The following is a 27,684-nucleotide window of genomic DNA, read 5'->3' as shown; positions in this document are numbered from 1 at the left end:
CTTTCTCAACTCCATGAAGACATGCAGCCATTTTGGGGTTAACAGCTTTACACCCATTTCATGTGCTGTTCATATAGTTGTAGTATTGTATTTGTGTTGCCCTACCATGTACTCATTTACAGCTGAGTCAATTGGAACACAACAAAGTCAAGTGTCTTGTTCAAGGTTAGAACACAGTGCTTTTGCCAGGTCTCGAAATAGCGACCCTAGGTCACATAGCCCTGCGTCCTTCCACTAGACCATATGCCTCTCAATATTCAAGAAATAACCAATACGATTAGTGAGGGTTGAAGATATACAAATTATTATAATACTTCTTTTGTTTTGAAATCAAGTATGTGGGATTATCTTTTAACACCAATTGTATCTAGAGGTGTGAAATATTGCCTAGGTAAATATTTGATTTGAGGGTGTAGAAGATTCTGAACTTTTAAAACCAAAGGACATTGGGTAGTGTTGAATATTCATTATTAAAACATTAGGGGTAGTTGAATATTCATTATTAAAACATTTGGGGATGTTGAATGTTTATTATTAAAACATTTGGGGTGTTGAATGTTTATTATTAAAAAATATGGGATGTTGAATATTCAGTATTTCATTTACTACTTGAATTTTTTTTTATCATTTTGACACCACAGGACATTTAGGGATGTTCAATATCGAATATTAAGCATTTCATTTGAAGTTATTGTATATTGATTTGAAAGTCAAAATTAAAATTAATCAGTAATTAATTCATTTGAGGGTGTTGAATAAAATTCTTGTAAAGGGATATAACTCTTGTCATTTATACAGATTCAAGACTATATGGATCAGCTACCTAACAACAAGATACCTGCCATTGGCTCCCCAGGGGAGAGGTACAGGGACCTGCAGCTGATTCGGCAGCTGCCCAAACAGGACCTGGCTGTCACCTACAACAATATGCTGGCTAATGCTATGGAGAAAAAAGAGTATAAAATATTCCAGGAACTCCGTGACAACATTGCAATGGATATAGGCCTCGTCAAAGAGACTCCAGTTTTAACGGTAAATAATAGGCTGTAAATGTAATGTGATATCATTTATGTTTTTGGGAATGTTCAAATTTCATTTTCGTGGTATTATGGAAGAAAAAGGATCTTTGTGATTGCCTTTTGCCCAGCATTGTGTTTCATAAACAATTGACATTGTCAATTTCTTCTCAGTAACTAAGAAGCCCATGGTCAGGATATATAGGTGTCAAATGTGTTTAAACAACTTATTCTCAATAACCAAGAGATCTCAGTGTCATGATCTTGTGCCAGTAGCATGCTACCCAGATTGTTCAAATGTATGACCTTGACCTACTTTGAAGTCATGGGGGTCAAATTTGTTGAAATTTTTAAACAACTTATCTATAACCAAGAGATACAGGGATATGATATTATGGCAGTAGCATGATGGGATAAAGGGCTACCAAGCTTGTTCCAATGGGAAACCTGGGCATGTTTTCAAGTTCCCATGGGTCAGATGTGTAGCAGTAAGTTATCAGGGAATCCACATGTATTAATTAGAATATGAAAACAATTGGTAAATCAAAGCATGATTCAAACACCAAATCTTGCAGTTTCTGAAAGATTTCCCATCTCCCATCTTTGACTGACTTTCATACCCAGCAAGTACACCCAAAGGATCAACTGTCTTTATGTACCAATTTAATGTCAATTCTCTTTTGTTCTTTACAACAAAGTTTATAAACCTTGTTATACATGTATATGATTTTAGTTTACAGCGATATAGAAGCATAATATATTGGATGTTAATCATCTACATTAATTAACAAGGTTCCATAATCTTTAGATACAATGTAGTTTATTAATAGAGAGTGTAGTAAATCAGTAAAGCCGTATTCATTCCATTATTTTTATTAGCTCACCTGCCCGAAGGGCAAGTGAGCTTATGCCGTGGTGCGGCGTCCGTCGTCCATCCGTCCGTCCGTCCGTCCGGCCGGCCGTCTGGCGTCAACTTTTTCATTTAAACAACTTCCTCTCAATAACCAAAAGGCCCAGGAGCTTCATATAAAGCCTGTAGCATGCTGGGTTGAAGGGCTACAAAGTTTGTTCAAATAAATGACCTTGACCTTCATTCAAGGTCACATGGGTCAAATAAGCTATAATCTTCAAACGACTTCTTCTGAATAACCAAGAGGCCCAGGGACTTGATATTGGGCCTGTAGCGTGCTGGGGTGAAGGGCTATTAAGATTGTTCAAATAAATGACCTTGACCTTTATTCAAGGTCACATGGGTCAAATAAGTAATAATCTTCAAACAACTTCTTCTGAATAACCAAGAGCCCCAGGGACTTGATATTATGCCTGTAGTATGCTGGGGTGCAGGGCTACCAAGTTTGTTCAAATAAATGACCTTGACCTTCATTCAAGGTCACAGGGGTCAAATAGGCTATACTCTTCAAACGCCTTCTTCTGAATAACCAAGAGGCCCAGGGACTTGATATTGGGCCTGTAGCATGCTGGGGTAAAGGGCTACCAAGTTTGTTCAAATAAATGACCTTGACCTTTATTCAAGGTCACATGGGTCAAATAGGTAATAATCTTCAAACAACTTCTTCTCAATAACCAAGAGCCCCAGGGACTTGATATTATGCCTGTAGTATGCTGGCGTGCAGGGCTACCAAGTTTGTTCAAATAAATGACCTTGACCTTCATTAAAGGTCACATGGGTCAAATAGGTTATAATCTTCAAATGACTTCTACTCAATAACCAAGAGGCCCAGGGACTTGATATTGGGCCTGTAGCATGCTGGGGTAAAGGGCTACCAAGTTTGTTCAAATAAATGACCTTGACCTTTATTCAAGGTCACATGGGTCAAATAGGCTATACTCTTCAAACGCCTTCTTCTGAATAACCAAGAGGCCCAGGGACTTGATATTGGGCCTGTAGCATGCTGGGGTGAAGGGCTACCAAGTTTGTTCAAATAAATGACCTTGACCTTCATTAAAGGTCACATGGGTCAAATAGGTTATAATCTTCAAATGACTTCTACTCAATAACCAAGAGGCTCAGGGACTTGATATTGGGCCTGTAGCATGCTGGGGGAAAGGGCTATCAGGTTTGTTCAAATAAATGACCCTGACCTTCATTCAAGGTCACATGGGTCAAATATACTGTTATCTTCAAACAACTTCTTCTCAATAACCAAGAGGCCCAGGGACTTGATATTGGGCCTGTAGCATGCTGGGATGGAGGGCTACCAAGTTTGTTCAAATAAATGACCTTGACCTTCATTCAAGGTCACAGGGGTCAAATAGGATATAATCTTCAAACAACTTCTTCTCAATAACCAAGAGGCCCAGGGACTTGATATTGGGCCTGTAGCATGCTGGGATGAAGGGCTACCAAGTTTGTTCAAATAAATGAACTTAACCTTCATTCAAGGTCACAGGGGTCAAATAGGCTATAATCTTCAAACAATTTCTTCTGAATAACCAAGAGGCCCAGGGACTTGATATTGGGCCTGTAGCATGCTGGGATGAGGGGCTACCAAGTTTGTTCGAATGGATGACCTTGACCTTCATTCAAGGTCACAGGGGTCAAATAGGCTATAATCTTCAAACAACTTCTTCTGAATAACCAAGAGACCCAGGGACTTGATATTGGGCCTGTAGCATGCTGGGATGAAGGACTACAAAGTTTGTTCAAATAGATGACCTTGACCTTCATTCAATTTGATATTTGAATAAAGTTGTTATCTGAATCAGCATAGTATCAGTAGAAATGACCTCAATCAACTGCAAATTTGCTGTAGAGCCAGGTGAGCGATACAGGCCCATTGGGCCTCTTGTTACAACCAGAACACTAATTTCAGGTTGTATTAACAAGTTTTAACATAATTATTATTTCACTTATTTCTCGTTTGTTCCAGAGGCCACATGTACCTTTACGTAAAGACTACATCATATTCCCCCACACCCCTTCACTAATATTACACCTTTTACACAGAGAAGCACCTCTTACCTTTCTGCACCAATACACTACCGCTACAACTGAGCCATTGATTCAACATGCACTGCAATCTTTTGAAGATGATTTATCGTACAATACACAGAGAGGAAGTACCGTGTGTAACATTGTGGTACTTGAGGAAATGTTAAAAGATCTTTACAACAAATTCTAACACATGTTTGAATGGCAGTTACAAACATTTATGTCTCTCTTGATCAGACAGAGTTGTAACAATATCTTCTTTCTCTTAAGGCTTATAAATAGAAATGCTACATGTTCCCACCAGTCATTGTTTAATCAACCATTTCAAAAACAAAACCCGAGTTTTATAAATTCTTTTATTTCTGTTAAAGATGAGTTACCTGTAATAGGTGTGTTACCTTACATTTACCTGTTAGAGATAATTTATGTTACCTGTACATTTACCTGTAACAGATATTTCACTTTTATATTTACCTGTTACAGGTGTGTTACTTGTTTCATATGCCAAATATGGCTGGGTGTTGATGTATATTTTTAGCTCACCTGGTACGAAGGACCAAGGTGAGCTTATGCTGTATCGTGGTGTCCGTCGTCAGTCTGTCGTCCATCCATCAACAATTGACTTCATCTTCATAACCACAGATCGGAATTTGACCAAATTTGCTCAGAAGCATCCGTATGGGGTGGGGACTCACAATTGTACAAATGGTGGGGCTGACCTCCCGGGGCTCTGAGGGGCAGGGGCGAAAAGGGGTCAATTCGGCTCTATTAATATAAACAGGCTTCTTCTCTGAAACCAAGCAATGGATATTGCTCCTATTTGCCTGGTGGCATCCTTATGGGTTAGGGATTCAAAATTGTACAAATAATGGGGCTGAACCCCCGGGGACCTGAGGGGCGAGGCCAAAAGGGGTCAGTTTGTCTTTAATTGATATAAACGACTTCTTCTCTGGAACTAGGCAATGGATTTCACTCATAATTGACTGGTAGTATCCTTATTGGTTAGAGATTCTAAATTGTACAAATGGTAGGGCTGAACCCCGGGGACCTGAGGGGTGGGGCCAATAGGGGTCAATTTGACTACATTGATATAAACAACCATAATGGCATTGCTGGGTAACAAGATAGAAACAAAAAGATGATATAAAAATAGGTCCTGGGGTCTGTTCCTACCCCTAGGAACTTGGTTTCTTTGTAATATCTTTGAAACTGTTTAGATCCCCATCCCATAACCATATAAAGCATTGCTTGACATCAAGGGATAAACACAATCCTGATGTGAACATGCATGGGTGTCTTTACCCACCCAAATGGGCTTAGATTCCTTCATGTTTTAAATACAATCCCAGGGGTCTTTTCCCACCCCTAGGAAGTCTAGACTTTGTTTATGGGTTTATCGTTGAAGCAGTTGAAATCCCTTCCCCATAACCATGTAGAGAATTGTTTCACATTAACAGCTAAAGCTATTAAAAAATTGAACATGAAAATATTTTGATGTGGTCAAATCCAACCAGGTGAGCAATACAGGCCCTCTGGGCCTCTTGTAATGTTTAAATGAAACTATGCTTGTATTTTATGTATATTGTATGTATTAATATGAGACGTCGCTTTAATAAACATATCTGAATTTGTATTATTATCTGTTACAGGTGTATTAACTGTATTTTACCTATAACAGGTGTGTTATATTACCTGTAAATTTACCTGTTACATTTGTAATAACTGTATTATACCAATGTAACAGAAGTGGTAGCAGTTTTTTTTACCTGTTACAAGTCTATTATCTGTATATCTACCTGTATATTTACCTTTTACAGATGTGTTACCTGTGTAAGGGAGAGATGGAGGAGGGAGATCTGGCTGTTTATGCCAGTAAGATGGGCCAGGATATATGCTGGCACCCGGCCTGTTTTGTATGTGTCCAGTGTGAGGAACTGCTGGTTGATCTGGTATATTGTCTACACAGTAAAAAGCTCTACTGCCAACGTCACTATGCTGAACTTATTCGCCCTCGGTGTCCTGCCTGTGATGAGGTAAGAGTTCTCTCCCTTCCATCAGGACACTTTGGTGCAAGTGTTGAAAGGCATAGTAATTAGGTGCAAGTGTTGAAAGGTTTTAATGCATCACTTTATAATTGTACTAGGGTGCTGATATTTGGCAATAGAGTCCCTCTGGAGATACACTATCCTTTCTTGGTGTGAAACTGAAAAAACACAATGTGAAAATGCTCACATTAGACAATTTATACGGTTAAACATTTTTTAAGGGAGACAACTCTCATTAAGATAATATTTTATCAAAAAATTGAAGAAATAGGTTCAAAAGCAATTATTAAATATATTTATTCAATCTACAACAGCATAGCTTGTCTCCCGAGTGTTTGTCAATAAATAATTTATATATATATATAAATTGGTATGGTTTTGAAAATTGCATGAATACACAATACACAATCGATTCAAGTAAACAATATAAATATTATTAATGCAATTTGCGAAACCATTCCAATTAATATATTTTAAACAATTATTGACAAACATTTGCGAGATGAGCTTTGCTGTTCTCTAACAGCTCTTGTTTTAGAGAGGTTTTTTTAAAGATAATTCAATGGCATGTTTTCTTTCTGTTTTTGAAAAGAAAAAACAAAATTGTTGTTGCAGAGATATAAATCTTGTCCTTTCTTTTGGGATTGTTACAGTTTATGTCTTTTTGATGAGAGATTCATTGTTGTATTCCAGGTAATATTTGAATGTCACCATGAAATTCTCAATAAAGAAATAAATGAATAAAATGAACAATGATTTATGAAAAGAAATCAAATGAGTGAGCAAAGTAATGTATGATTGATCAGCAGTAAGCTTCTGTCAGAGCTTTGTGTATTTAACAAAGAGAGTTATGTCCCTTTGAACAGGAAATCTACTCACCGTATATGATTCTTGATTATAAATTCAAAAACACATTTGACAAATATGAAATGATTTGTACTGGTAGTATGCAGAAAAAAGAAGCATTAAGTTTTAAGGACGAATCTGCGTGAAGAGAAATATATACATTATGAGATGTAATTAAATTTAATCCGTACAGTATTACTTAGGTAGATATACATATATTTGTACTGGGTTGTATAGTCGTATAAATACCTGCCCACCATGATATACATACCGTATTTGACCTAATAAGGGCGCAGGGCGCGGGTAAATGACAGTGGGGGCGCCCTTATTAAGATTAGTTATTCTGAAGTTTTATGAAACAAACTATACCTTATAGCAGAATACCCAAGGTTGTGGAAACGGTAAAATATTCAGTCATAAAAATATTCCAGATGAAGATATCTATTCATTATCATATACAAATTGTATTAAGCTTAAACATCACTTGAAACCTCCTGTAAACTTGTAAACCATGCCAGCTGATCTTTAGACCAGAGAACGTGTGTTCCACCATTTATGTTCAAATGGAACTCTTTTGTGTTCTATTTATAGAAACAGGTGATTTCCCAGATCATATGAGACATTGTTTTCTTTGACCTAATAATTGATTTAAAATGTCTTTTACTAGCTTTCTGTTCTGAACAAAAGTTATTTATCAACAAGAATGAAGTCTTTACTTTATCTTAAAATAAAGATGGTAAGTTATTATTTGTATGTGTGTTTAGTTTTGGGTGCTGAGAACTTTGCACTGACATGTCATATGTAGCCTGTAGGAATACACAAAATGTGGCGAAAACATGTGTTCCAGTTACTTAATTTGCTGAAGAAAATTGAACACATAAGTAGTAAAATATTTCACATGAATTATTACTTTTTAACACCATTTTGACACTCAGTCATAGATTTATTTCCTTGAAAAAAGGTAGGGGCGCCCTTATTAGGGTAGGCGCCCTTATTAGGTCAAATACGGTATATTTGTATTGGGTCGTGTAGTCGTATAAATACCTGCCCACCATGATATACATATATTTGTACTGGGTCGTATAGTCATATAAATACATGATCACCATGATATACATATATTTGTACTCGGTCGTGTAGTCGTATAAATACATGCCCACCATGATATACATATATTTGTACTGGGTCGTATTAGTCGTATAAATACATGCCCACCATGATATACATATATTTGTACTGGGTCGTATTAGTCGTATAAATACCTGCCCACCATGATATACATATATTTGTACTGGGTCGTATAATCGTATAAATACATGCCCACCATGATATACATATATTTGTACTGGGTCGTATAGTCACTTGTGATAAAGGCTTCACATGGTCTGTCTTTATGAGACAAGATTTGATTCTTACTATGTTGAAAACCTAGGTTAACATATATATGTCATTTTGGTCTTGTGTCATTATCTGCCACCCGACTATCAATCCAGATGTTCTTTAAGTCACCAGATTGAATTATTTCTGCTAAAAAACTAACTGATGGAGTTCATTGTGTAACCTTGGTAATACAAGACATAGATCTACTGCTCAGTTAGAGAGAACTTTAGGTCCATAGGTTGAATGTACATATTGTAGTGAAATAAATATTACTAGTACTGACGTCCGTTACAATTGCAATCATGACCTTTTGTTTTAAATGTTTTCAATCTGTCATTTAGATATTTTCATTTATATCCTGTCATCTTTATCTGTTGTCATTATAAGTTTATGCCTTAATTCATATTTATTGTGCAATAATTAAATATATATATCAGTTGGTTTCTTCTAAATATCATTTTCTCACTGGCCATATTTTTCTTATGATATTTTCTCACTGGCCATATTTTTCTAATGATATTTTCTCACTGGCCATTCATTTTTAATGATATTTTCTCACTGGCCATATTTTTCTTATGATATTTTCTCACTGGCCATATTTTTCTAATGATATTTTCTCACTGGCCATATTTTTCATATGATATTTTCTCACTGGCTATATTTTTCTTATGATATTTTCTCACTGGCCATATTTTTCTAATGATATTTTCTCACTGGCCATATTTTTCTAATGATATTTTCTCACTGGCCATATTTTTCTTATGATATTTTCTCACTGGCCATATTTTTCTATCCAAGCTTTCGCATGCAATCTACCACTTCAGTCTGTCTATTTGTTTATCAAACACCTTACCTAATGTTTTATTCCTTTGTCATTTTTAACTGTCTGCCCAAAATTCCATTGTGTCTGTTCATCCCTCTGTACCTTATATCTATACACTCTCATCAACAAGGGTTCAGTAGATAGGGTATGACCGTGATTTCAAATGTGTGTTTGTCGGTTAGTCGGGAAACGTTGACATATGGTCAACACGTTCTGTGTCTGCGACATCACGTAGTCAGGAATAATTAGCTCGTACAGTTATACACATTCTTATATAATATCAGCAGATTTCCTGTACTCAGATTGATTTCTTTTTATCCAAATCACACTTTCCCCCATCTTCATAATGCTTTGGAAGTAATATGAATTCTGATAGATCTTTCCTACATGTTTCTTAACTTGAAGAGTGCATTTTTATGAACAAGCTAACTTCAACTGTTTCACCCATTATCAACAATAGAATTTCTGTTATCATTTTTCAACCCTGGCCTAAGTTTCATAAACGAATATTCTTTAATTCTATTTTTAACTCAGAGTTTTCCAGAGGAAAGCATTACAGAATTAAAGAAAAGTTCAGTAGCTAAGATTTTCCCCTTAAAACCAACAATACTTTCCTATAGGAAATTATAAAGTTGAATGATTTCCTGAAGTTGAAGAAACCGAGACTTGGTCATTTTCACAGGAGTTCTTTATCTGAGGCTCTTGAAGTCAGATTCGGTTTAGGGGTTAGGAGTTCAATGACAAAGTAGTGTTTTCATTTCTGTATTGTCAACTTGACACAAACTGAGGCAATTTAACGTCAGTATGGCTTTCATCACATGACAGGGCAAATAGGTTCATTGAATCTTTCATCTCTATTGGGACAAATTGATTGAATATTCCCCTGAGGCAGGTTGATAGTATCATTTATTTGAGATATCTTTTGATGAAAACATTATGCCTAACCATTATTCTTTGGTGCCTCAAAAGCACTAGCTTCTACTACTACTACTACTACTACTACTGTAGTCTTTAATGGAAATTGGCTACGTACTGATCACAATTGATTAGGCAGTTTATTTGAAGTTTTGAGAGACATTGACTTTTCTTCACTCATGCCATAGTTCCATACATATTAGATTAATATTAGCTTCTATCAATATGCTGTTGGAACATCCTGTTTATACAGAGGTAGAATGATGCATATATTTAATTAACTCAGAAAAAAGAAAACATTGTCATAGCCAACATCTATCAAACTGTATACACATTGTCTTGATGTTACCAGGAGATTTTGTACCATACAGTATGTGTGTGACATCCAATTGTGTAGGCGATCGCTGCACATCCATCTTAATGTAAGCTGTCTTCTAGCTGTTGCAAGGTATATCTTTATAGGTCAGCATCTGTAACTGATGCTGGACGGATTAGATGGGTGACTATTGTTATAGATTTGATACATTAACAAGTGAATTACGTATGAGATAGCAGTCTAAAGAAAATGTATGGGCTTAATCTATTTAAGATTTTGGCTAATTATTAGGAAATTCACATAGAAGATTATTTTTGCAGTTTAGGTATGAGAATGAAATATTTTTATATTATTTATTAATCAACATCAATTTGTACCCCTACAAGACTGTTATTGGGGCAGTGGTTACTGTAGTATACTGAAGTTTGTCAAGAATAATCCTGTTTTAATTTCTTTGAGCCAATTCTTATGAAACTAAAATTTTGCTTGTGATGTTTTGAGCTTGCAATTTCTTTTTCATTTTCAAAGGGTTATGTCCATTTAGTGATATTTCTATGTGATTTTGTGTAGGAGTAGACAGTATTAAATCATCTTACATTGTAGGAGTAGACAGTATTAAATCATCTTACATTACCAGTTTGTATTTGGATATTGTCTCACGATATATATCGCATTGATTGCCACTTACTCCACATGGCTTGCTTTTGGGAAAAGGGAAATAACTCTAGTTGAGTTCAAAATAAGTTGGCTTAGAGTTTTATTTGATATTGCTTCATCATTTCTGTGTAATATGTGCATACCTGAGAATTTGTATGCACTGTAAAAGACATACTGCTGTTTTAATGAGTGGGTATAAGCTATGATAGCTTTTACAGGTGTTGACCTAGCTAGCTGACCCAAGTGATGGCGGAAGTAACTCCCTCAATGTCCTCCCACATAACAATGTTGTTATGGATCTCTCGGTCATTATCTGTGACATTAACAAATGTGGTAACCATGGTTACCATGTCTTCGCTAAGGTAGCTGAACCCTCAGGCTTCCAAACCACAAAATTATTTCTTCATGAAAAAATTCCTCTGTGCGCTATGTCACCTTCAACCTACAAGTACACATATATATTTGCTCACTTTGTGTTCCCTCATATCAGTTATGTTCTGTTCAGTTTTGAGGTCTGTTTGTATTTAAGTGAATATTTTAGTGAGATGTTGTTGAGTATAATGATGATGTATACATGTATACAGTAAACCTGCCAAATCTGACAGTCTATAGGGGGTACATTATGTAGGTCGGGGTGAAGGAGGGGTTGGGTTTGGAGGGAGAATGCACTCCATCGATATATATTTATAAATCTAACCTGTTTGGTATATTACACTTTGTGTGACACAATATACTTGTTAGGTTAATCTGTCTAATATTACCTTTTTGGAGACAACAAATAAAAAAGATTGTCAGAAAACACAGGTTTGGCAAACATACAAGAAGTCTTGATGGTTATCCATCATTACTTTGTCAGGGGAATCACACCAATTAGGGCTCATTGTAATCAGGTTGTCAGGGGAATCACACCAATTAGGGCTCATTGTTATCAGGTTGTCAGGGGAATCACACCAATTAGGACTCATTGTTATCAGGTTGTCAGGGGAATCACACCAATAAGGGCTCATTGTAATCAGGTTGTCAGGGGAATCACACCAATTAGGGCTCATTGTTATCAGGTTGTCAGGGGAATCACACCAATTAGGGCTCATTGTTATCAGGCTGCATAAGCACATTAAACATGGATTGCCAATAATCAAACTCAGACTGAACTTATATAATCAATTTCTCTGAGGATCCCTGTATCAGTGATGACCAATAATAGATTGGAATTATCCCAGATGATATTCTCTCATTAGTTTGCAGATAGATATATCAACATCAATTAAAACAGGTGAGAAAATAACAGGTGTGTATCTGTCATTACTGAACAACACCTGTGACCATACTGTCAAGTAAGGAATTCCTTCTTCTGGTGTGTAAATTCATACATTTATTTGTGTAGTAATTGTACACATTGTTTATAGATAAAAGCTTCTTACCTGCGGGGGTCACTATGACGACAGCAGAAGATGCATATATTATAAAGGCAACAGGATCAAACTCCAAATTTCTCCGACATTTCTAGGTAAACAGATTTTTTTTCATTGGCTGACTGTCATTTGCATGGAAAAGGTAAAGGTTTCTTAAAGTTCACACTGCCATTGGATCAATTTGATTCACTGGTGTGCAAATTACATGTTTTTTGACGGTATACAAATGGGAAAGTATAGGCCAATTTTGTTTTGAAAAATAGAGGAGAGGATCACTTTGGTATTTTGGAAGGGTTAATTTTTTTGTCTTTGAGAGTGAGGTCATTTAATTTTATATCTTGATATGGAATTTTAGTGTGAATCATGTTTATTGACATAATATACTGACACACATAGTGTCAAAGTGATTAGTGACAGCTAACTCACTCATGGCTAGAACATATTGACAATAGACAGAGGTAGTGTCTGTTTAATACCTCAAGTACATTGTAACCTTGTAGCTTGACTGACAAACCTGCTTACCCTTATAAACATCACACTCAACACAACATAGGCATTCCTGTGAAATTCTTAAGAAATATGTAAGAACACTTTTTGAAATTAGATATGTAACTTAGTCAGTCAAAAATATGTAAACATCAGATACAAATTAGATACCAGATTTATTCATCATGCATACTGATAATGCAAACTATTCACAGTACTTGTGTTCAAAATGTGCCTTTTAAGAGAGTAATTAATCCCTTTAATGACAAATCAATTAATATCCAGTTGAGAGATGCAGGCCCTGTGGGCCATTTGTTTTACATTTTCTCAGGATTTTGTTCATTCTCATTGAAACCATGCATGTTATACTCAAATTGATGATTAAGTTTTCATTCTTAATTGTACGTATTCAAAATTCACAGCAATTTAAAAAAAAAAAAAAAAAATCCCTTTATATCCAACTTTAGCAGAAATTACATTATGCACATGCAAAACTAATAATACCAGAACAATACCCTAATTGATTACATACTTACAAATCATTTTTCATCTTGACACTCCTTTTTAATCATTAGGAAATGCAGGGCTATATATCAGCTTGCTTGTTGTCTCATTTTGTAGCAGTTGTAGAAATTCTGACCAATTAAAGAAATTTAAAGAAGCATGCATCTTTAAGGTGACTGGCAAATTCCATCGACATGCACAAAATATTTACAGGATGTGATGGAGGTGTTTATAAAATGTAGGCAGAGATTAGCAGTGAAACTTAACCACAGGGTTTGACATCTCGGGGACCCTTCACTCACATACACTGGTAGACTGCTGTTTTTAACTGAGTCATAACAGTTGATATCTTGGAGTTGTATTAACGACAGTAAACCGGAGATACTCAGTGGGATAAATATCAGGTAATTATTATGTATATATTGCATATCTTAACGATTTTATTGTTGGACTGTCATCCATGGTCTCATCTGTAATTTGTTTGAATTAACACGGGAGCTGACAACTGTGTGAACGTTTTTTTTGTATGATATAAATTTAGCCGTGAATGTGAAGTAACAGTTTAATACTTGTTGCAGGTTTCCCTTACAAGGTGGATTAGAGCCCTCACCATCCTTTAGTGATATAAATGGTGTATAAATTTGTCCTGTAACAGAAGAGTTTTTTCATCTTGTATTGCTGTTGTGTTTGAGGTATAGATCTCTGTCATATATCGTATATAAAGGAGATTACTTAAGGGATCGATATTTTCTCATACCCCGTATTTATATATAATAGCCCTTTTAAGATGTTGATATATATTTACTTATATATGATAGCCCTTTTAAGATGTTGATATATATTTATTTATATATAATAGCCCTTTTAAGATGTTGATATATATTTATTTATATATAATAGCCCTTTTAAGATGTTGATATATATTTATTTATATATGATAGCCCTTTTAAGATGTTGATATATAAACATTTATATGTAATAGCCCTTTTAAGATGTTGATATATATACAACATAAAGGGGATATTTTCTCTAGCCCATTTAAGATGTTTTTATATATATAAGATAAAGGGGATATTTTCTCTAGCCCATTTAAGATATAGAGGTTACACAACGAGTGGTTGTTGGATATGGAATTTATTTCACACGAGTGTTTTTTGCAACTTTTAAAAAATAACTTACGAGTGTGAAATAAATTCCATATCCAACAATTTCGAGTCGTGTGACCTGTTTCTACCACAATAATATTGGCTTGAATCAAAGGGAAATGTGGCCATGGCAAGTATAATTTCATGTATGTAAATAAAGTGTACCGGTGACGTCCGGGACCCGGTGATGTGACGTCATTAGATTATTGATGACGTCAATAACAATTGCAGCTTGGGTCAAAGGTTACAGTGTTAGCCAATCAAAATGCGTACAGAGTTAATATACCACGTGTGGTATAAACAGATTGTTAATCAACAGCTGTAATGATTAACTGATGGTCTGAGAGTTGAATAACACAGGGTATTGTGGTAGAAATGTATATATATAACATAAAGGGGATATTTTCAATAGCCCAGTATGTTTTAAAGCAGATATTTTCTCTAGCCCCTTTAAGTTGTTTATATACAATGTAAAGGGGATACTTTCTTTAGCCCAGTATGTTTTAAAGGAGATCCTTATATCATATACTGGATTCCTGTGTAGGGTATTATAACTGGTAATAAGGGAGTGTTTCCTACTGTGATATGGCCATGTTTACATAAGGTCTGCATGCCCTTTACAGATGTCTGTATTCCTCCTGTCTCTCTATGATAGTCTGGAGCTGTTGAATTTCACACACTGTATTATAGTCATTACTACAAATTGACGAGGAGAAAATGCCAAGAGTCAGTTTCTGTCCACATATAGTCCTAGTGTTTCATCATAAATATATACATATATATATGTCCCAGTCCTGTATGTCGCTATCTGCTGTAACCTGGTCCCAACTTTGATCTTATGTACATCCCAGCCCTGCTGTGTTGTGAATTATGAACCTAACATTGACCTTCTGAGACCTTTATTGTCCCAACCTTGATCTTCTGTGACCTGTATGTTACAACTTTGACCTTTTTGTTCTGTATGTTCCAGCTTTGACATGTTGTTATGCATGTCCCAGCCCTCCTGTGTTGTGAATGTCCCAAACCCTGATGTGTGCTGTATGTCCCAATCCTGCTGTGTCCCTGTATGTCCCTGTCCTACTGTGTCCTGTATGTCCCTGTCCTACTGTGTCCTGTATGTCCCAGTCCTGCTGTGTCCTGTATATCCCTGTCCTACTGTGTCCTGTATGTCCCTGTCCTGCTGTGTCCTGTATGTCCCCTGTCCTACTGTGTCCTGTATGTCCCCTGTCCTACTGTGTCCTGTATGTCCCCTGTCCTGCTGTGTCCTGTATGTCCCAGTCCTGCTGTGTCCTGTATGTCCCCTGTCCTGCTGTGTCCTGTATGTCCCCTGTCCTGCTGTGTCCTGTATGTCTGTGTCCTACTGTGTCCTGTATGTCCCAGTCCTACAGTGTCCTGTATGTCCCAATCCTACTGTGTCCTGTATGTACTTTATCACAGTAAGTTCCATACTCTTCATTATCCTGACAATTTTATGATCATCAGGTGCATTCGGCTTTACAATTTGTAGATCAATACAAAAGGCTAGCAGAAAAAGAACTTGATTATAGCCAGACTGTAGTTTGAGGTTCATGACAGTTAGTGTTCATGCTACCACACTGTTACTGCTGAAATTTTCTTGAATTCAGGATTTAAAGTTCCACACAGGTAGGAATTTGTGTTGTGGTACTGATGTCTGTGACTGTTATGTAGCAGATGTATTGCTCCAATTGAAAAGTGCAATAGAGATTGATGAGTAAGCTTGATTTATTTCAGTTAATTTATTTTTCAGTTATTATTAAGTCATCAGTAGGTTTGATATCGGATTACTCAAGGAAGAAATATTCCTACCAAATGTTTCAACTACTGGTTAGTAAATTGTAGTTTCTTAACCAATTACTATATCATCAGCCAATATTATAAAAGTACAAGCTTGATTAATTTATAAAGTTTCATTCTGTCTGTTACAGTGACAGTGATTTTTTTTGGCCAGATCTACAGCCAACTTTAGGCTGTTTCCCCTTGCCAAAAAAGGTTGTATTTTCCCAATTTTGAAACATCATTTTTCCCAATTCAAAAAAAAAAAACAAAAAATTGTATTGAATTTCTATCTGGTTATCTGTATTGTATTTCATTCCTAGAATATGTGAATATTATGGTACGATAGTTGATCATCATACACATGAACAGTAGACTGACAAATTTACTTCCGCGATAGGCAAGTTGGCCTCAATTAGTCGTATAAACGGTATAAGGGAGGTAACTCGAATCCTGATCACTGTTGCGCTTTCCACAAATGACATGCAGGCAAGCGTTTCAGAGAGTACGTAGACAAACACCAAGATGAAAACAAGAAAACTTCCTTTGTTTTGTAGTCTAAGTAATAACCCAGGATGCTTGCTATGACTCTTCATATCATGAGGCAGACTAGAAAAGCCAATAAATGAAGTGTTTTGACTTATTTAGTATTTTGTCATTATTTGCTATTTTCCCAAATTCACCAAACACCGCAATTATTTTCCCAATTGAAAAGGCATAGGCTGTTGAAAAAATTACCTGAAAAAAACACTGCAGTCTACCCAGCTGCATACAAGGGTAGTAATATTGGGAAGTAAGCATAAGATAAACAGGCATCCATTCAGAGGAGAATTTAATTCTGACACTGTTATAGCCTCTTTCTGATTTTTTTATCTGGTAATTTTGGGTATGTGTATAATTAGTTGATGTTTTCACTTTAAGTTAGGACAAAGAAAACAAAATAAATATTGGGAATTAGTTGAAATTTATTTAAAGCAGTACAAATAATTTAGGTGCATAAAAATGAAGAAATGCATTAATTGATACTAATTAACACAGGTGGATTGCGACTTACACATCCCTTTCACATAATGGTCCTATGTTTTTTCATGCGTTGGTGTTGGGTATCTCCAGAATTGCTGTTGGTCTAACATAGCAGACAGATTATTGGTGCTGTGTTGATGTACTAATGACATGAGTCAACAATTACTGTGGTGTATGGCAGCAGGAATGTTGTTTACACTTGTAGGTTTGGTGGAAGTTACTACAGAGCCTCTAATTTACATTCACATCATAACAAATGCAAAGATGCAATGATAGGACGATGTACTTCGTTATCAGTGGTGCTTTTATCAGTACATATAGTACCCATCCCAGTCTTTAGGATGTTTTGAAATGCATTATAGACAGTCATTTCATGGCCTGAAGTTACTTAACATTGCATTATCTATAATTATTTACCGAGATATTTCAGGCCAGTTTAATCTGAAATGTATTGAATCCATGGTCTCTATTCTTTGATCGTAGCCTCATTAGTAAATAGAACATTAGCTAATTGTAATCACACCATATTCGCTGTAATTAGCTCCCAGGACGCTTTTAAAAATGGTTACAGAGGGGGGCACTTATTAAGGTTACTAAATCGAAGTTATGGACAAAAAGCCTAAAGTGTCAGTAAGGAAAGGTTTGCTACATTTTGAACAGGTATTAAAGATTGAACGGGAGTCTAGCTTTGGTCTCCAAACTAAGTCTGCTATATAAAATGTAAGGATTGTGACTTAATTATGTTGCAGTTGTTTCACGATTGAGAGGGGCGTTTACATAATGTCAATTTCTCCGCCGGAAAGGGGAGGGACGCTTATGGGTGGAGGGGCGCTAATTGTGACGAATATGGTAGGTTATTATATGTTAGGAGTATAATGACAGCCATGTAAAATGCTAGCTTAAAGATCAGCTCAGTATAAATGAATACTAATTGTGGATGTCTGGTTTTACAATTCTTCTTGGAGTTCAGTTAAAGTAGCTGTTTCATGTGAAATAATTTTGTCAATATGTGTTCTGTACATTATATAAATTGGTTGCATTCGTTTGTTAACTCATCCAAGCTAGGAATTGGTAATGAGTGTTTACCCTACAAATTCTCTACTGAAAGCAGTCCATGTTGTTATACAGTCTAGGAAATTCTAGAACCTGGTCCTCAGTATTTTTTAACCTGTCTCCAGGAATATATCTGGTATTTTAGCTTGTAACTGTCTCCAGGAATTCGTCCCAGTTTGTCCCATATTCACGTTCCTGTCTATAGGAATTCATCCTATATTCTTGAATGTGTCCCCAACAATTGGTCCTGTATATGCTACTTGTATTCTAGCTTGTAACTGTCTCCAGGAATTTGCCTCGACATTCCCTTCCTGTACCTGCATGTCATGAGGAATCGGTTATGTATTCTACAAAAATCTCTAGATAGGTCGAGGTCTCTATGTAAGTCTGCACTATAAACAATATATATATGTGTGTTCCTCTATGGCTGCAAGAGTACCAGCAACAATGAGCTTTGGTGATCACATTGACATTTGATGCCATATAAGCTGTCGTGAAGTTAATGTTTTGGAGTAAACTTTTAGGAATTGGTCAGTAAATGTTTCACATCAATCTCAAGCAGTAATATATTGATAATATAGGTCTGGTGTGGTTTGAAGTACAGCGTAATTTGTTTACAAAAGTTAACATTATTACAATACTGTATGTTTACTTCGGTTGAAACCTCTGTTTGTCAGTCTTCCTCAACAAGAAGTGGTAGTTTCCGTGTTAAGTACAATCAGATAAAGAAACTTTTGTTCCACAAGTGGCTTTCACTTACGATGAAGAGTAACAAACTTTGTGTGGTCTTAGTGTATGATGATAAAGTCACTGTAGCCAACCACAATAAACATTCATTGTAGCTCTCAAAATATCATCATCACAATAGAAATACCATCTATATTTATCATTAATTTCTTGAAGATGACCTTGGGATATCTTGACAGTGACCTCTAAAATATCATTAATTTCTTGAAGATGACCTTGGGATATCTTGACAGTGACCTGTAAAACATCATTAATTTCTTGAAGGTGACCTTGGGATATCTTGATAGTGACCTCTGAAATAGCATTAATTTCTTGGACTTGAAGATGACCTTGGGATATCTTGAGAGTGACCTCTAAAATATCATTAATTTCTTGAAAATGACCTTGGGATATCTTGACAGTGACCTCTGAAATAGCATTAATTTCTTGGACTTGAAGATGACCTTGGGATATCTTGAGAGTGACCTCTAAAATATCATTAATTTCTTGAAGATGACCTTGGGATATCTTGACAGTGACCTCTGAAATAGCATTAATTTCTTGGACTTGAAGATGACCTTGGGATATCTTGACAGTGACCTCTAAAATATCATGAATTTCTCGAAAACTTGAATGAACTTGGGATATCTCTAAAGTGACCTAAAATATCATTAATTTCTTGAAAATGACCTTGGGATATCTCGGCAGTGACCTTGTTATTGGACATATATAATTATACCTCTTAATCTAATAAGAAGAGTTTACAGATGGTTAAAGAGTCACACTTCCTGATTCAGCTGATACAGTCTGATATATATCTAGTGAGAAACACTTACTTTATATATATATATAGGCTATCAACTCAGTAAACATGTAAACAAATAACACTGTTAGTACTATCCAGAACCATTAACGTATATAAGTGAGCTGAAGAAGGTGAAGGATGTCTGGAATTCTTTTCCAGCTTTTAGGAGTAACATTGCATTTATGCTTGTATGTATATGCAACACACTCCATTCATATATAGAGGACAAATATACAATTAGGGCGGTATATCACCCACGCCCATGAGCAGTACGTGTGGCTGCTTTTTTCCATAAAAAAAGTTCTGTTCCTGTGAAACATTAACTTTTTCATGCTTTAGAAGGTTTTTTTCTATTTATTTGTTATTTTTGCATCTAGCAGAGAAAAACATCTCACTAAAAGCGAAAACTTAGTGTTTTTTGTTCAGTAAGAGAAAACCTTAAAGATTCCAATTAGATTATAATTGATAAATGGGTGCATGCACTCAGAGAAGTACTTGGCATAGAAAACAATCTAAAGAAATTGCAGTGAGAATATAATCATAATTTACAGAATACTTCTAGTATGGAAAGTACAAATATAAGATTGCTGCTTAATAATGGTATGTTAACAGCAGTAGAGATTACTCTGATACTGTAAGGACCCACAAAATATTCAGACTTCCCATAATGTCCTTGAACAGTCATGGCCACCTTGAGCTCTTCCATCCTGATATTCAGCCAAGGACATGATCAATGAGCCGTGACATGAAGTATTTGTATATACATGTATATATATATATATATCTAGTTATGGTCTAATTGTTTTACATCATTGCAGAATAGTTTATGCCTGTGATCTTCTTAGAGCTGATTAAATCACTTCAATTTGAGTAAAAGAAATGCCATGATACTGTATAAAGCAGACCTGATATACCTTTTAGTGTGGGTAATTACTTCATGTTGAGTGGGCTACAGACTGATTGTCAGACGCTGTTTTCCCGGCTGTCTGCCATTGATCACTTTATCATATTCTCAATTTATTTCTTGGATTCCATCAGAGATTTCGGAGATTAATGTCTGTGAATCTGTCAAACAGAAATTGAAGAATTCACACTGACAGTAGATCTCTCTCCTGGTAATTCATGAGAAAGAGAAAAGTTAGGTGAAGGAAATCATTATCAATTGCCCACCTAGTGGCTGTATACAGACAAATAGAAACCTGAACCATTCCAATCTCTTTAGTTATACCAAATCAGTTCCAACAATAATGACAGCAAGAGGAAATGTGTAGCATAATTATACATTTCTCAATTTTATTCAATATTAAATCCACAACAAGTTTTCATCATCATCGCCATCGTCGTCGCCATCATTTCATCATCATCATCATCATCATCATTGTCATCTTCATCATTATTATCATCATTACCATCAACAGATATCATCATCATCATCATCATCTTTGTCATCTTCATCATTATTATCATCATTACCATCAACAGATATCATCATCATTGCTATAAACATGTGTTATCATTAGTTAACTCAACTAATAAATCATTGTTTTGTATTTTTGGACAGATACATCTAATGGTTTCATTTATAGTTAGCACATCACTTTGATCTTTGCTGTAAAAAAATGTTAAAAATATGTCTGACTTAAGGATTCACAATGTTGGGAAATAATGTGTCTCAACAGTTATGTGAAAAAAGGGACACGATACGCAAATCAAATTAAGTCAATACATCCAAGGGTTTGTTACTGGGGCCTCACATTACGTTACTGGTGCCAGCTCTAGGATAATGGCTTATCTGTCTGTCTCTCTGTCCGTCAACATGTTTTCCTCTATAGATTTCCTGAGTTTAACATGGTGATCTTAATATATATATATATGTGCACTAGAGTCATTTTGTTTCAAAAGTAAAGATCAAAATTTTAATGGAATCAGACTCAGAAACGTAATGGAGTCTTTCTGACAAATTCATGCTCTAGTTCTGAATAATAACATTTAAAGCAGTGCAATAGTATAAATTATATATGTGAAAAAACAATGGTGTATCAGAGAGAGCCTGATTATAAAGGTATTGGCCTACCGCAGTAAACTTATATACATTTATTGCCTAGAAACTTGTTTGTTATCCGACTTTGTAGACAGAATTCCTATCTGATGAAGGATATATTTTGACTATTTTTCCCCCAACACAAACAGCCTGCATCAGAAGTACTGTTGTAGGTAACATGCTCTGTACCTAGTATAGCTGTGTGAGATAACACACACCTGCTGATCAGCTAGTCTTATATACTTCACAGGAATGTTACTGACGCAAGTTTTGTTTAGTCTTTGTAGGCATAAACATTGTCTATAAATGGCACAAATTTGCCAAAATGTGCACTTTTGTTCGGTAAAATGAGGAAGCGCACTTTTGCCTGGTTAGCAATTTTCAAATATCTGCAGACCCTATCATTTTAAGCTAAATAAACAAACGTAAGAAGTGGTCTCACTACGGGTATGATATAAACGAACCTAAATTTCTATATTTCAAAATATTTGCCAAAAAAAACCCCAGAAAAATTGTGAAATTTATTCATAATTTGTAATTTTCTATCATTAATCATTTATTTGATAAAAACTTTTTTGAGTGTTATATGTTATTATCAAATTAAAATGTTTCTAAATGACTAAAAATAGCTGTTTGTACCTTTGGTTGAAGAGCTTAGTCATTATGTAGTTATATAATTGTTAAACTATTTAAAACTTCTTAGTCGCAAAAAAACAACTTTGCAGCATGATCATGGAAGTCTGGAAAAATTGCAAAAATTGCTATTTTCCAGAAATCTTCCCACACAAAACCAGGTGATGAGGATGATGATGATGATGATGCTCTTACAGAATGGAAATTAAAACATTGCAGCTGTGTCTGAAAGCTGTATACATTTGTGTTGATTTCCCCTCTCCCTGACTGTACGTTGCTCTCCCTCCCCTGGCTAACTCCTGTGTACATAACCTCTTACTCAGTTCTCTATCATAATTTAGGAATTTTCTATGTTAGGTGGGTCAGGAAAAAATGTTTGCACACTGCACCAGTATTTCTGATAGAGTTTTGCACACTGCCCACTTTTATTTTATAACAAACTGCCTATAGTAAGTCTAGCATAGGTACTAAGAGGTATTATTGAATCCGAAAGCTATAGGCCTCATCCTCAGTGCACTCCTACAGCAGCTGAAGCAGGAAATATTCTAGTGGTAAACTTCAGAAATATAGATTTCATTTCCTTATTTCTGTCTGGTAAGTGAATCCAAGCATGACTTCATTAAAAAAAAGTAGAGCAAAATTTTCTGATTCAGGATTCTTAAAGGTAGTTATAATGGTATGGAAGAAGATTTTTAAAGGTAGTTTTGTATAAGGTTATTAAGATAAAAAAGGAAATATTTGATCAAGCATGAGAATCTATGAATTAAAAATTATAAGGAAGTCTGTGGCTTGTGTATTACTGGTATTTTATAGACTGAACGAATGAGAGTAGAAAAATTAATGATATACTGTAATATTTTTGTACTGTGATGGATGTTAAAATACTTTAATCGAAAATCAAACTCAATAAATGCTTTGAATTTGCTGGAAAAAATGTGATATCATAAATGTGAATTTGCAAAAAAAAGATATGTTTACAATAATTTTTGTGTGGGGATAATGTATAAGTGCTGGCTTTCTAACTTAATTCATTCATCATGACTTCTCTGCATTACTTTCACATTGTGATAAAGTTATGATGAATGATATGTTCTGTGTTGACATCATGGGTAGGAAGTTATCACTTTTACAATGGTAAATATGGAATAGTTTGAAGGAGGAAGTATATGATATAATAGCTTAATTGGGTCAGAGATAATGCTATCAACTTATCTAGGATTATATTGGTGATGATACTGGTCCACTAACAAAGAGCACCTGTGGGTTTATAAGTAACCAATTAAATTATAAGTGGTTTGGTATTCTCACTTAGTAGATTACAAGCTACCAAGGAAGCTTGATTTCTGACTTAAAGCAATAAAAATAAGATACAGGTACCGGTGCGAGATTAAATGTAGATAAAAGAGACAAGGGAGATGTTAGGGAGTTGTTGTCGGTAAGATAATGCTTTAGACCGGTTCATAAGTGTTTTGATTAAGACCATATTAAAAAAAGCAATTGATTTGACCCATATAACATAGATTGTTCTGTGTTAACAGTTTTGTTACGGCATGGTTAGGTAATTTAGGATCATGTAGAACAATTTGTTTTAATCAGGAACTTGGTTCCACTTTACATTATGGTATCCATTTGATCAATCCCTGCTGGGTAAGTTCTTGGAGCTGAAAATGTTAATAATTTATCATGTAGGGTAATTTGATCACTGAACTATATTTTGATCACTAAACAACCTTTTAGTTAACGACTTTCAGACCAGATCTCTGTAGATAAATCAAATTAGATGATCCAGTTATTATGCTATTCATTTGTAAGAATGTTTGTTTTGCCTTTAATCATACAGGTTTACTATTTAGATAATACCTGTCACCTCTCCTTATACCTGTCAACATTTTGTTCTCTGTGCTGTTGTACTGTGCACCATTTGATGGTGACAGAAGTTAACGTAGTTGACAGCTGTGTATAGTTATAAAACTACATTTTATAATTAAGAGAAGCTGGTACCACATGTACATGTGTGTAAGTCATAGGCACAAATTATTTTTATCAACAGATGCTTGAAATGCTGTGAGTAATGTTTAGGATGTTTGTAGTTGTCTGAGGTTGTTGCAATTGTCAGGTATATTTGGAGCTGTGTGGAGTTGAATGTGATGTTTGGAGTTATCTGAGACGTTTGGAGTGGTTTGAGATGCTTGGCTGGATTTATCTGAGTTGTCTGAAATGTTTGGAGTTATCCAAGTTGTTTGGAGTTGTCTTTGATGTTTGGAGTGGTTTGATATGTCTGGAGGTGCTTGGTGTTTATTAAGAATTGTTTTGAGATAGTTGGAGGGTAAATGTTCGAGCCTCCTTAGAGCTAGTTTGAGGTCTTTGGAGTTATCTAAGATGGTTGGAGTTGTTTGAGCCTTCCAACCTGTTTGAGACTCTTTGAAATGCTTGAAGTTGTTTTGAGATGTGTGGAGTGTTGTTTGAGATGCTTGAAGTTGTTTTGAGATGTGTGGAGTGTTGTTTGAGATGCTTGGAGTTGTTTTGAGATGTGTTGAGTGTTGTTTGAGATGCTTGGAGTTGTTTTGAGATGTGTGGAGTGTTGTTTGAGATGCTTGGAGTTGTTTTGAGATGTGTGGAGTGTTGTTTGAGATGCTTGAAGTTGTTTTGAGATGTGTGGAGTGTTGTTTGAGATGCTTGAAGTTGTTTTGAGATGTGTGGAGTGTTGTTTGAGATGCTTGGAGTTGTTTTGAGATGTGTGGAGTGTTGTTTGAGATGCTTGGAGTTGTTTTGAGATGTGTGGAGTGTTGTTTGAGATGCTTGGAGTTGTTTGAGACATTTGACGTTGTGTAAGATAGTTGTTTGAGTTTAAGATGTTTGGTGCTTGTAGTTGTCTGAAATGTTTAGAGTTATTTTTGATGACTGGTGTATGATTTGACTAATGCCCTACACCAGGATGCAATGATGCTTTTTATCAGGGACTGGTACAGCAGTGTGTAGCATAAGAATGCATTATATAGCAAAGTAATGTATGGAAGACATCATCACAACTATCACATTATCTGTTCTGAGGGCATTACAGGAGTGTTGTGTTTGTTAATCTCTGTCAACAGTGCAATCATTTTTTTCATATCTTTCATTACAGAAATGGGAAGGTTAAACAGACCTGACATCAGTTTATGTGTGTATGGTAATTAGACATGATTTGTTTTTTGTACTAAATAACTTCTGCCATAGTGAGGCTTCAGACACTCTGAGCTGTATAGATTTTTCAGATTTGTGAGGCTGTATCTGACTGACTTACATTTGTGAGACTGTATCTGGCTGACTTACAATTTGTGGGGCTGTATCTGGCTGACTTACAATTTGTGAGGCTGTATCTGGCTGACTTACATTTGTGAGACTGTATCTGGCTGACTTACATTTGTGAGACTGTATCTGGCTGACTTACATTTGTGAGGCTGTATCTGGCTGACTTACAATTGTGGGGCTGTATCTGGCTGACTGACATTTGTGGGGCTGTATCTGGCTGACTTACATTTGTGAGACTGTATCTGGCTGAGTTACATTTGTGAGGCTGTATCTGGCTGACTTACATTTGTGAGACTGTATCTGGCTGACTGACATTTGTGAGGCTGTATCTGGCTGACTGACATTTTTGAGACTGTATCTGGCTGACTTACATTTGTGAGGCTGTATCTGGCTGACTTACATTTGTGAGACTGTATCTTACCGACTTACATTTGTGGGGCTGTATCTGGCTGACTGACATTTTATGAGACTGTATCTGTCTGACTTACATTTGTGAGGCTGTATCTGGCTGACTTACATTTGTGAGGCTGTATCTGACTGACTTACATTTGTGAGGCTGTATCTGGCTGACTTACATTTGTGGGGCTGTATCTGGCTGACTTACATTTGTGGGGCTGTATCTGGCTGACTTACATTTGTGAGGCTGTATCTGGCTGACTTACATTTGTGAGGCTGTATCTGGCTGACTTACATTTGTGGGGCTGTATCTGGCTGAAATACATTTGTGAGGCAGTGGCTGACTAACTTATATCTGTGAGACAATCACTGGCTGACTTAGGCTGACTTACATTTGTGATACTGTATCTAGCTGACTGGTATTTATGAAGCTGTATCCTCCTCATCAGGATATGTCATTCTGTATCAGCTGATCATCTATCAGTGTCAAGGTTGCACTGAGCAGCAAAATATGATAGATGAAAACCATGCATTCACGTGAGAACAAAATGCATTTACATGCATATAGACATGTATATACTTGTTCCTTGTGAAGTACACACATCTGGCTACCAATCTTACATTGTTGTGGTATATTATCAGCCAGTTGGTAGGTAGCCATGACAGTTCTTGTACACAGCAAAAATTGTCGAGTGACCATGACAATAATTTTTCTGAGCTGTGAATGGTTTTTGGCAGCAGTATAAGGTCAGGGTTGTCTGTCAGGTGACAAAAAACATTCTGGTAGTGTGTATATTGTCAGGTGACCAGGAACATTCTGATAATGTGTAGAAATATTGTCAGGTGACCAGAAACATTCTGGTAATGTGTAGAAATATTGTCAGGTGACCAGGAACATTCTGGTAATGTGTAGAAATATTGTCAGGTGACCAGAAACATTCTGGTAATGTGTAGAAATATTGTCAGGTGACCAGGAACATTCTGGTAATGTATAGAAATATTGTCAGGTGACCAGAAACATTCTGGTAATGTGTAGAAATATTGTCAGGTGACCAGAAACATTCTGGTAATGTGTAGAAATATTGTCAGGTGACCAGGAACATTCTGTTTTTTTCTTTCCTTGTAAATGGAAAGAAAATGTAGAAAGCCTAATGAGAATATCTGTAGAATATTTGCTCATTATATGTGGCTTTAGCCATTGTGAGAAGGCCATGAAAGTTCTGGAATGTGTAGTATAAATGATTAAGATGTCAGAAATGTTGCAATATTGAGCACACTTATTGCTGTTCTGGTTTAGTTTGCATTCAGACTATATTCCATTATTGTGGCTACTTTAAGTAAATGACACATTTAGAAACTATGGACTAGCTACAGGATGGGGTACATGAATCATCTGGGTTCTTTGGAATGGGATCATGCTTGAT

At 35.8% G+C, this 27,684-nt stretch overlaps 1 protein-coding gene across 7 annotated transcripts in view; it reads left to right on the top strand.

Moving 5' to 3' along the window:
* Window positions 1-27,684, top strand: part of LOC117327677 (four and a half LIM domains protein 2-like) — a 127,508-nt gene that overhangs the window by 47,449 nt on the left and 52,375 nt on the right. For all 7 annotated transcript variants that reach the window (XR_004532708.1, XM_033884759.1, XM_033884760.1 and 4 more), the window contains exons 4-5: window positions 799-1,032; window positions 5,787-6,002. Coding sequence is in view for 6 of the 7 variants with exons in the window: in XM_033884759.1 (XP_033740650.1) it covers window positions 799-1,032; window positions 5,787-6,002 (450 nt within the window). In the remaining variant the exon portion in view is untranslated. The remainder of the gene's footprint in view (window positions 1-798; window positions 1,033-5,786; window positions 6,003-27,684) is intronic.

Source organism: Pecten maximus, chromosome 5 (genome assembly GCF_902652985.1).
Source record: "Pecten maximus chromosome 5, xPecMax1.1, whole genome shotgun sequence".
NCBI classification, from domain to species: Eukaryota; Metazoa; Mollusca; class Bivalvia; order Pectinida; family Pectinidae; genus Pecten; species Pecten maximus.
This window is presented reverse-complemented; position numbering and strand designations above follow the sequence as displayed.